The 12,315-nt window shown below is 42.2% G+C and overlaps 1 protein-coding gene across 7 annotated transcripts in view; it reads right to left on the bottom strand.

The window, feature by feature from the left end:
- The window catches only part of MACF1 (microtubule actin crosslinking factor 1), a 398,054-nt gene extending 386,026 nt beyond the window's left edge, over positions 1-12,028 (bottom strand). For 3 of the 7 annotated variants that reach the window (XM_031962206.1, XM_031962223.1, XM_031962212.1), the window contains exons 1-2: positions 11,805-12,027; positions 3,494-3,766 (exon numbers count right to left, since the gene is read on the bottom strand). In XM_031962206.1, the coding sequence (XP_031818066.1) occupies positions 3,494-3,713 (220 nt within the window). In that variant the 5' untranslated portion in view covers positions 3,714-3,766; positions 11,805-12,027. Of the gene's footprint in view, positions 1-3,493; positions 3,767-11,804 lie in introns of all 7 variants that reach the window. The other 4 variants (XM_031962221.1, XM_031962222.1, XM_031962224.1 and 1 more) reach the window with 3 other exon arrangements.
- Between the last annotated feature and the right edge of the window lie 287 nt (positions 12,029-12,315).

Here is a 12,315-nt window from a genome sequence, read left to right as displayed (position 1 = left end):
TTTACATGTATTTGGAAAAATAGAATACTAAAAAATCGTTGTAATGTATAACTTATGCTATATTGATTGCTTTCTGGGGGAGGGGAAAAGGAAGAGAAGAAGAGCAAAAAAATGGATATCAAAATCTTATAAAAAGTAAATGTCAAAAACCATATATATATATATATATATATATATATATGATTGGAAAAAATGGATCTATGGTTTTAAGAACATGAGATATTGCAGGAGACCATTCTTTCTTACCAAATTAGATGCAAGAATGCCTTATCATGAGAATATACCATGAAGATTCAACTATAGAACAGGACAGAAGAAAAAGCCTTTGTGTGGGAATCAGCTTCTGAGTTGAATTTGAGTCTCAGCTCTGTCTCTGATTCCCATATAACCTTGACCAAGGTCATTTCCCCTCTCTGTGACTCGGTTTCCCCATCTGTAAAATGACAAGTATGTAGTAGAAAGTAGATCCTGAGGTCCTTTCCAACTCAGAGATTCTGGGATTCTGTACTCTCTATAGCTCTTCCCAGCCCTGATTCTATTCCTCTGGTTCTGGTCTTCTATACCTTGACAAATCTACTTTTTCCTTTCCACTTAAGTTTCTCTCTGTAAAATTAGGGAGATGATAGCTCCTATCTCACAAGGATGTTGTGAGGATTGACTGAAACTATAATGTAAAGTGCTTTACAGATTTTAGAACTGTAATGGGCTGAGGTTTGAGTTGATGCACTGAGGTCCCAAGTACTTAAGGCTAAATAGTAATTGGGCTATATTCTATTAATAAACATGAATGGATAAAGAATGGCCCCCGCACACTCTCTGTAAAAGTCCTGATGTGTTGTAGAGGAAATGATGATTTTGGTGGGTGGAGGCAGAGAGAGAGAGACAGGAAGAGAAGCTGGGAGAGATTGGGCCTGGGTTCCATACTCCTAGCTGCTGGTCTAGCTAGCTTCTTGACTCAGCTGCACACATTGCTATCGCCAATTCCCTTCCACCTCCAATCTTTCTTCACTAAGAATAAAGACTGACGATTTTCCCCTAACCTGAATTCCTGACTCTGGCTGATTTTAAAATACGTGGTCTTCATATAGAACAGCATAGAGATATGATGTAATAATACTTGACAGACTCAGTTTCTTCATCTGTAAGATGAGGGTAAGGATAATGTAAAGGGCTGAAACTCTTGAGTTAATGCACTGAGGTCAGACAAACAAGCACTTAAGGATAATTACCAATTGGACAATACTCTATAAGCATATGCTTGGAAAATGGCCCTTCCTACTATCCTGTGCTGGCTCAATAATTGGTATATACCAAGAATTGTAGGAGGGACTAGGGAGTGGAGTAAGACTAGCCAGGGTCACTTTGGCGGTAGACAAGGAAGAAGAAGGTCGTGGAGATCCTTCATCCATCCAATTCACTCCAACCCCTAAAGACCAAGAATAAAGACCAAGGACTTTTGCTTCTCCTGACTCTGGCTGATTCTAAGGTATCCAAGGTGCTAACTTGGTCTTCACAGGATAGCATCTATCTCACAAGGCTATTATGAGGGTCAGTTGAGAAAGGTACTTTACAAACTTTAAAACAATATGTTTTATATAATAGTTGAAATACCTATTTTTATTATTACTGTCTGTAAAACAGGGAGTTGGACTAGATGGCCTCAGTGGTACTCCCTAGCCCTACAGCTGTAATCCTATGAGCTTATGATGACTATAACAATGTCCAATGCCCACAGGAAGCACTTGATTCCTCATAAAGGGAAACGGTTCTGTGGAAGATTCTCCTTCTTGAGAAAAGCTGGATAATTCATCTGTTGTAGGATGCAGCATTTGCAAGGCCTTGATGAGGCCCAGTCAATCCTAAAGCAAAGGAAAGGGAATCTGCAGTTCTCATGGAATCACATCTCCCAGAGCTGAATTAATAAGAGCTAACATTTACATAGCACTTACTAAGAGTCAGGTGCTATGCAGTACACTTTATAATTGTTATCTCATTTAATCTTCACAAAAAGCAAGGAAGGTAGGCGTTATTATCTTCATTTTTTAATTTAATTTTTTTTTTTTTTGGGAGGAAGTTGGGATTAAGTGTCTTGCCCAGCAAGTAAGTATTAAGCATCTGAAGCTGGATTTGACCTCAGGTCCTCCTGACTCCAGGGCTGGTGCTCCATCCACTGTGCCATCTAACAGATGTGGAAATTGAGACTGATTTGCCAAGAGTTACACATCTAGTGTTTGAGGCTGGATTTGAACTTTGATCTTCCTGACTCCAGCTTAACTAATCTATATATTGTGCCACCTAGATTCCAGAAATCAGAAGGGAGTTCAGGGGGAATCTAATCCATCTTAAGCTGGAAAATCTCCTTGCAGCTTTGTCAAGAAATGGTCATCTATCTGCAATGACTTACATGAACTGATGCTGAGGAAAGAAAATAGAACCAAGAGAACACTGTACACAGCAATGATAAATTCTAATGGATGTGGCTCTTTTCAATAATGTGACCATCAAGTCAGTTCCAATGGTTTGTGATGGAGAGAACCATCTGCATCCAGAAACAGGGTACTGAATGTGGAACACAGCATAATGTTTTCAATCTTTTTGTTGTTGGTGGTGGTTAGTTGCTCAGGGTTTTTTTTTTTTTCCTTTCTAATTTTTTCCCTTTTTGATCTGATTTTTCTTGCACAGGATGACAAATATGGATATGTATTTAGAAGAAATGCACACGTTTAACCTATATCAGATTTCTTGTTGTCTTGGAGAGGGAGGGAAGGAAGAAGGGGACATGGGGGAAAAGTTGGAACACACAGTTTTGTAAAGGTGAATGTTGAAAACTATCTTTGGATGTATTTGGAAAAATAAAATACTATTAAAAATGAAAAAGAAAAGAGGCAGTCATCTAGTCTCTCCTTGAATGCCTTTTGAGATGCCTCATCCACTTTGGACAGTTCTACTTTTAGGAACTCTCACCTGACATCGAAGACAAAATCTGCCTCTCTCTAAGTGCCTACATGGAGCTCCCTAATGCTTCTCCCTTCAAGGCAACTCTTTGAATGATTGATGACCTTGTCCAAGCCTTCAATTCTCCAGGTTTAAAAACCTTCAGTTTCTTCAAACAACCCTTGAATGACCTGGTTTCTAGTCTTCTCCCTGCCTTGATTGCCCTCCTAAAGATGATTATAATAATGTGACATAATATAGCCATAAAGGAATCCACGGAACAAAATGACCTCTTCACAACTTCAGTAAGTCAAGAAAAATAAGAAAAGTCTTGGGTTAATGCCTAGAATCACATTGTACCCAACCCAGGCACACTTATGGGAAAGTCTAGGGTGCCTAAATCACATGGCAGGCCTGAGGACAAGTGCCCCATATCAGACTCAAAAGCATAATCAAAACTTCTACCAATAGTCTCCGCCCATCCACCCCCAAAGTAATGAATGTGAGCTCAGGAAAAGCCCAGTCCTCCCATCAAATGCCTTTCAGCGGCTGCTCTTACCAGCAACTCGGACCACAGCTCTTTCCGCTGGATCGAGTACAGAGTCCTGGCTTTTCCGTTTCTTCTGCTCATGGAGAGGTAAATTCCAGGGTAAGGTATCCCCAGGGGGACAGGGAGACAGACTCCCAGAACGCTCACTCCTGTAGGAACGCTCGCTCCGGCATGACCTCTCGCTCCGGCACGATCGCTCGCTGAGGGTCTCTTCGTCTGAAGAAGACATCTCCCCAGAAGTGATGGAGACGAGCTGATATGGGAATCCTCAGGGGTTGTGATCTGCAGGGACAAGCATACATTGTGTGATTAGACCAAGGCTCAGAAGAATGTAATGGGCTAGGAGTCAAAAGAACTGGCATTTAGTCCAGCCTCTGCCACTAGGTCATTCTGTGACTTCAAGACTGTCCAGTGGACAGAACAATGTATTTGCTATCAGAAGATCTGGATTCAAATCCTTATACTTATTTTCTATGTTTATTTGTTTTTTTTGTTTTTTTTTGGGGGGGGTTGTTTTTTTTTTTTTTTTTTTATTTAATAGCCTTTTATTTACAGGATATATGCATGGGTAACTTTACAGCATTAACAATTGCCAAACCTCTTGTTCCAATTTTTCACCTCTTACCCCCCCCCCTCCCTAGATGGCAGGATGACCAGTAGATGTTAAGTACATTAAAATATAAATTAGATACACAATAAGTATACATGACCAAACCGTTATTTTGCTGTACAAAAAGAATCAGACTCTGAAATATTGTACAATTAGCTTGTGAAGGAAATCAAAAATGCATGTGGGCATAAATATAGGGATTGGGAATTTAATGTAATGGTTTTTAGTCATCTCCCAGAGTTCTTTCTCTGGGCATAGCTGGTTCAGTTCATTACTGCTCCATTGGAAATGATTTGGTTGATCTCGTTGCTGAGGATGGCCAGGTCCATCAGAACTGGTCTTTCTATGTTTATTTGGGCCAAATCATCTGGGTCTCAGTTTTCTCATCTATAAAATAAAGGATATGAGGCAGTAGATAAAACATTAACCCTGAAGTCAGGAGGTTCTGAATTCAAATCCAGTTCAGACATAGCCTGTGTGACCCTAACCAAGTTATTTAACCCCAACTGCCTCACAAAAATTAATAAAACAAAATGAAGCTGATAGTGGAAATATAATCAAATAAATAAGTAGAAATGGAGGAAGCTTTCAAAACAAAGACTCTGTATTAAGGAACATTAAACACACACACACACACACACACACACACACACACACACACAATAAGGGGTAGAGAACTTCCCAGGTCTGTTCTGGTTCTATAAATTGATCCTTAGACAAATTCCTCCTGTCCATGTGAGGATAATTATCTCTACCTTGCTTAATTCATTTGGATATTGTTGAACCACTCACATTTCTATAGCATTTAAAAAGCTTTAAAAAAAAAAAAAAAAAAAGTACTCTTCCCCACTACAAACCTGTGAAGTAGGATAACATAAGGCAACTAGTACTAAGTATACTTTGAAAATCTTAAAGCAGCATCAAAATGATAGTTACTTGACCTCTCTGAGGCTCAATTTACTTATCAGGAAAATAGGCATAAGCACATCGGAGATTATTCATTCTAGAAATCAAACAGCTTTTAAGTGCTTCACAGTTACCAGAGATTTGTTGGTAGTTGTTCTTTTTTTCTTTCTTTCTTTTCTTACAGTCATCTTATATGAAGGCCCCTCCCAGTTATCAAAATCCAAGTTAACATCAAACGAGTCGTTAAATACTGTGGACCTATGACTGGCCACCTAGGTTATTGCTGTCATGCAATAGTGTTACACTGGGAAATCACCCTGGGAATAGTAAAGTGGAAAGATTATAGGATTCAGTCAGAACCTTAATCACTCTCTATATATTCATCTTTTCTTTTTCTTCCTTCCTTCCTTCCTTTTTTTTTTTTTTTAGACAATAGGAATTAAGTAACTTGCCTCCAGAATCACTCAACTAGTAAGTATCTGGAGGCAGTTTTGAATTCAGGTCCTCCTGACTTCAGAGCCAGGGCTCTATTCACTATGCCCCCTAGTTACCCCTATATTTTTATCTGTAGGAAAGAATACCTTATGTGAAATGGAAAAAAGGAACAAGATAATTTATAACACTAAGTGCCAAGATGTACAGCAAAGATAGTATACAGTAACAGAATCAGCCCTGAACTGGCAAATAGGAGACCTGGGTTCAAGTCTCAGCTCCACCAATAATTTGTTATGTGACCTAAGGCATCTCTCTAGGCCCTAGTTTCTTCATCTATAAAATGAGATGATTTCTAAGGTCCCACAAATCTATGGTAGTTAGTACTCTGTAACTATAAATAATAACAGACTTTTAGATTGATTGTATTTTTGTCCTGTTTGCATATCTGAAAATGAGATATATAAATGCTTAAAAGAATTTGATCTAACTATCCACACAGAAAAAACTAAGTGGATTAAAACTGCCAGTTACCTAGATTATGATATACAGTTAGATGACTAACCCAGATATACTTAGGATCACAGATGATGTGCTAGTTGATGAGAGCCAAATATTAAATTGTCAGTATGAGCATTTACTTCTTGGAAATCTGCAAACACTACAAATCAGGGCCTGATTTATTGTTTTGTTGGTTGTCTAGTCTTATGTGATGAAAAATTGTTAATAATACAGATTTTTAAAAGCATGTCATGCATATATTACCCCTACCTCTTCCAGGGCTGGTTGTTAAATATTTAACAAAATGGGCCTAGAAGTGAACAGTGAATAGCCTTTAGGAAATCTGTGCAGTGCTTTTTGTGTGTGTGTGTGTGTGTGCAGTGCTTTTAATGATTCCTAAACATGTCCCCGAAACAAAAGCCCATCTTTTTAATGCCCAAATTCTTCCAATGAAGCTGTATGCCTTTGGGTCATGGAATATCATACAGTCTAAAAACTTAAAGTTAAAAGTCACCAAAAGGTAATGGAAAGGTAGAGGGTAACAATGAAGATGTGTCCAAGAGAGGTGATATAAAATTGCAAAAATGAGATACTTCAATGGCCAAGATATATCAGACTATTTATAAAACCATCGGATAAAAAGTCAAAGGATATAAACAAACAGTTCATACGCTGTCAACAACCATATTAAATCATTAATAATAAGAAAAAGGAAACCCCTGAGGTTTCACTTTAAACCAAGAAAACTGGCCTAGATGATAAAATATGGGAATAGTGTTGGAGGGGCTATGAAAAGATAGGCATACTGATGCTTTGTTGGTAAAGCTGTTAATTAGTACAACCATTCTGGAAAGAAATTTGGAATTATGCAAATAAAGTAGCTCAAATATCCATACCCTCTGACCCAAAGAATCCACTGTTAGCCATGTACCCTAAGAAACTCATTGTTAAGAAAACCCTCATATACCCCCCAAAATATTTGTCCTCACATATTTTGTGATTTCAAGGAATTATAAACAAAGTAGATTCACCCCAAATGGGATATGACGAAACCAACCATGGTGGATAAACATAATGGAATATTACTGTTCTATAAGAAATTATGAATATGATGACTATAGAGAAGTATAAAAAGACTTACATGATAAAAGTGAGCAGAGCCAAGAAAACAATATGCACAATGACTACAAAATGTAACTGGAAAGGACCATAAACAATAAAAAAAGAATGTTTTAAAATAGCAAAGAACAATTTTGTCCTCAAAGAAGTATGAGACAACATCTCTTCCCCTCATTTAATTGAAGTGGGGGTGGATCTATAGCTGTGGAACATTCAATATATTGCAAGATTACATACAGTGTGAGATTTCAATCCATTAATTTGTTTCAGTGATTTTTTCCTCTTCTTTTTCTTTTTTTTTTTTTAAATTTAAAAACTGTATTATACAGTATATAGCTCTCTTGATGTTGGTAGGGAAGGATACAGGGGAAATTTTAATAACAAAAGATGCCAATAAAAATTTATTTAAAAAAAAAACATTTCAAGTGTTACTTTTTCTAAGAGGTTTTTCTTATTCCTCTATCCCCTTCCTTTGGTCTAAAAATTATCTTCTATTTACACTGCTTATATCTATATCTATATAGATATTTGCATGTTATCTCTCCCACTGGCAGATGAATTCCTTAAGGGCAGAAAGAAGATTTTTGTCTTTCTCGTTATCCCTAGGATTTAGTACAGTATCTGGTTCACAGTGGACACTGTATAGAGTGTAGGGCCTGGAGTCAGGAGTTGCAAATCCCCGTTTGTCTCAATTTCCTCATCTGTAAAATGAGCTTGAGAAGGAAATGGCAAACCATTCTAACATCTCTGCTAAGAAAAGCCCAAAAGGGATTACAAAGATTAGGAACAACAGAATGACAACTGGACCACAGGAAACACTCAATAAATGTTGACTGACTACCTGATTGTCTTTATGAGAAACCATAAGTATGATCAACCCTATTTTCTCTTTTTTTTTTTTGGCTGAGGCTATTGGGGTTAAGTGACTTGCCCAGGGTCACACAGAAAGTGTTAAATGTCTGAGACCATATTTGAACGCAGGTCCTCCTGACTTCAGGGTTATAGTGCTCTATCCACTGCACCACTTAGCTGTCCCAACCCCGTTTTTTAAAACCAGGCTCTGGGGTGTCAGAGCTAGAAAGGGCCTGAGGACATTAGAGGAGAAAGGCCCAGAACTAGCAGGGTCTTTGGAAACCACTTCATCCAGCCCTGTCATATTAAAGATTACAAAACTGAGGTTCAAAGCAGAGAAGGGACTTGTTTAAGGTTATACAACCAATAAGTAGCACAGGGATAAGTCAAACTTCTGACTCCAAATACAGTGCTTTTCCAGTCTTCCACAGCTGCCCCTGTAAGGTAAGGTAAAAATATAAGCTAGCCTTACTACTACCACCATCATAGGGGAAGACATAGGCCAGGGGAGCTAGAACAAGCTCTTCCTGGGCTGTCTTCTCCTTATTCATAGTTTTTATGGGAATGGATGACACAGGAAATTGGCAAAGGGACCTCTCTCAGGCTAGATCAGCTTAACAGCTCTGGGACACTGCCGTTTCTTTATTCCAGGCAAGTTTTTCCCAGTCTCAAAGCCTAAACTATATGAGGCAGGGCAAGCTTGGGACTTAAGCATCAAGAAGAAAATAGAGGGTAAGCTCTCTCCCATACTATCTATGTTTGCCAGAGTCAGATGCATAATAACGAGGAAAGGCTCCTAGGAGGCTGCCCCTCTAGAAGCTTTTGGATAATGCCTTATTTTTCCAGGGTGACTTGAGAGCAAGAGTAATTTATGGTGAAATGGATGGAGAAATATGGATTATGAAAAAGTTTCTATCACTAATTTACTGTATGATCCTAAGCAAATAACTCAAATCACTCTGAACCTCAGTTTCCCAATCTGTGAAACAAAGATTTATACTAAGAAATCTTTTTTAAAAAATTTTAATAGCATTTTATTTTCCAAATACATATAAAGATAGTTTTCAACATTCATTTCTGTTAAGACTGTGTTCAAAATTTTTTCTCCTCTCCCTTACTTCCCCTTTCCTCAAAACAGCAAATAATCTGATATGGCTTAAACATGAGCAATTCTTTTAAACATATTTCCATATTTATCATATTGTACAAGAAAAATCAGAATAAAAGGAAAAAAATCATGAAGAAGAAAACAAACACAAAAAGTGGAAATACTATGCTTCAATCCACATTCAGTCTCCATAGTTCTCCCTCTGGATGAGAATGGCATTTTCCATCTCAAATCTATTGGAATTGCCTTGAAACATCTCATCGATGAAAACAGCCAAGTCCAACACAGTTAGTTGATCCTTACATAATCTTGTTGTTACTATGTATTATGTTGCCTTAGTTCTGCTCATATCACTCAGCATCAGTTTATGTAAGTCTTTCCAGGGTTTTCTAAAATCAACCTGCTCATCATTTCTTTTTGAACAATAATATTTCATTACATTCCCCAGCTGATGGGGCATCCACTCAATTTCCAGGTCCTTGTCATCACAAAAGAGCTGGTATAAATATTTTTGTACATTTGGATCCTTTTCCCTCTTTTATATTGTCTTTGGTATACAGACCTGGTATACACTAAGAAATCTTTTAAGTTCTTTGTCAGTTCTGCCATCCTAAATGTGGAACAAGTCAGACTAACCTCTATAACTCAGCCCTTTAAAAATTGCAAAGTACTTGACCTTCATCATCTCATTTTATGCTCACAAATTGCCCAATAGGTTGTGACATTAGCATCCCCATTTTATAGATAAGAAAACCGAGACTTACAAAAATGCAATGATTTGCCCATGATCACCCTGCTGCTAAGCTTCAGAGTTAAGATATGAAATCTATGTCTTTCTCACTTCAAGCCCAGTGTTCTACCCACTAATTTTTCAGGCAATCTCTAAAATGGCAAGAAACTAGGATTCTGTGTCTGACTGAGCCACGCTTGCTAATCAATTCATTCTCATCCAAACCCCTTCAAATCCATTTCAGTTTAATGAAATTCAGTCAGTGGTCCTTGAGTGATACCAGCAATCACACTCAGAAGACCGTATGGGCTGAGGAAGGCTGACACTGCCCATGCTGAGCTTCCTTTCTCGGTCCAAAGCAGGCTCCCCCCCCCCCCAAAGCTGCCAACCTGTCACGAGCACAACATTTGATCAAGTCTACAAAAGAAACCACCACCTGCCAGTGCAGAACAGCCTGAATCTGAACCTTTGAGGGCAGGCGGGCAGCAAAGCCTCTCATGGCAGCAAGGAGGACCGAGCAGCTGGGTTGGCAGCCTGAGCCTCCCTGAGCCATTTCCTTGCTTCATTTCCACCTCAGCTAGATCTCCAGGCCTAGATCACAACCCCTGCATATCCAAAGGTGAATTGCCCCAAGCGCTATCAGCTGAGGGGTGAGATACAATATGGGCTCAGGCTTGGTGTACAGCTTTCCTTCCTTTCTCTTCTCCTTCCTTTATATATAGTCTTCCAATCCCACCCAACCCCCCCAAAACTGGAGTAGAAGGGGGAAAAATATCCAGCTCGATGAAATCTTGAAGGGAGGAGCGGGGTAGCTCAGGTCCCCTAATATTCTGTAGACTCCCCTCATGTGAGGGGTTGGACATGTGAGAACATTTGCCTCATTTCATAATTCAAAAACCTCCTTCCTCTCCAACACACTAAATCCCTTTCAGGAATAACCGATTTTTTTTTTCCCTTTTAAACCATCTCTTTGTCTCCTCCTTGCCTCCTACCAAGGAGGTTTGCTGTCAGTCACTGGGGCAGGCGGACTTCTTTTGCAATTTACCCACCTTCTTTCGAAAATGCCCATCTGACCTCATAAAACACCTGTTAAATCTCAATGCTCCCCAGTTCCTTTCATAAAACCCTGCTCCACTTCCCATCATTTCATGTCAGAAATTCAAGCTGCTGCAGAAACAGACCCCTTTATGAACAAGCGCCTCACCTTGGCTCAGGCTTCGGGCTCATCCCCAGGCTCCCCGCCCCCCACCTCTGGGTTTCTCCCCGCCCAGCAGCCTCCCCCACTTCTTCTCCCCCCGCTTTGTGGCAGGGACACGCGCGTTCGGTTCAGCTCCGCTCCACGGAAGGGGGGGAGCCGCCCCGCGTGTCCGCCCAGCGAACAGGGATGACAAAGAGCACCCATTGAGGCGCCGCCCCCCCCCCCGGCCCCCGCCCCAGATCGAGGCCGAGGGGAGCAGGAAACACATCCAAAGAGGTCATCGGGGCCGGAGACGGCCCGATGAGGCCGTTCGGAGATCAAACGATCCGCTACCAAGCTGGAGAGATAGCGGGGATCTCCTGAGTTTCTCCTCCTCCCCTCGCCCTCGGGGACTGACCTCAAGCAAAGCCAGCGCCCCAACCTTCCCATACGGATTCCGGGGAAAGAGCTCTTGGCCCCTCATTGCACCCCACCCTACCCTGGTCCCACTCCCCAATTTCTTGCCTCGTTTTCCTCGGAACACACCCACCCTGGGCCTGGGCCGGTGCCCGGCGGGGCACACACTGAGAGCCCCATTGCGCCCCGAGGGGTGCAAGCCCCTCGGGGCGGCGGCGTCACAGTGCAGCCAGTGCCCCGAGGGCTCGGGGAGCAGTGTTACCGCGCCCAGCCCAGGACCCCACGCGCCCCTGCGGCGTTGGACCAGTCTGCGATCCCTAGAGATCCCAGAGCCCAGGGCCCGGCCGCGACCTCACCATCCTTCCCTCAGTCGAGTCTATGCAGTCCCGCCACCTGCCCCCGGCAAAGCGCTCGCTTACTGTGCGCTCCCGAGCCCCTGGTGTGGCGCGCCTCTGCTCGCTTGCTTACCGGGAAGGAGGAGCCGGCAGCGGGAGCCGGCAGCTGGTACTGACAGCAGACAGCGGGCAATGGGCAGCGGGCAATCGGCAGCCGGCCAGGCGCACCCTGCCTGGACTGGAGCGGCTCCCACAATGGCCGAGCCCCCCTCCCGCCCCGCGGCAGCGGCGGCAGGAGAGAAAAAACAGAGCTAGAGCTGGAGCTGGAGCCCGAGCCAGAGCCCGAGCCGGCGCAGCCGCCCAGCCAGCTCCCCCCACCCCCAGCGCCGACACCGCCCCCCGCTCCCGGCTCCCCCTCCGCCCACCGAGTGCTCAGCTTCGAGTCAAGCCGCGCTCCCGGGGGGGTGGGGGGGAAGACTGGCGCTGCTCCCCCAACCCTTTCAGCCTGGGGCCCTCACTCAGCTTCCAGCCATCACTGCCTTCAATCCTTCCACTCGCTCGCTTCCCCCTCCCAGGCCAGTGCTCGAGGTCTTAGCCCCCTCCCACTGGCCCCAAGACGTTGGGTCACACCCTCTCCTCCCCCA

This window comes from Sarcophilus harrisii, chromosome 3 (genome assembly GCF_902635505.1).
Source record: "Sarcophilus harrisii chromosome 3, mSarHar1.11, whole genome shotgun sequence".
Lineage (NCBI taxonomy): Eukaryota > Metazoa > Chordata > Mammalia > Dasyuromorphia > Dasyuridae > Sarcophilus > Sarcophilus harrisii.
This window is presented reverse-complemented; position numbering and strand designations above follow the sequence as displayed.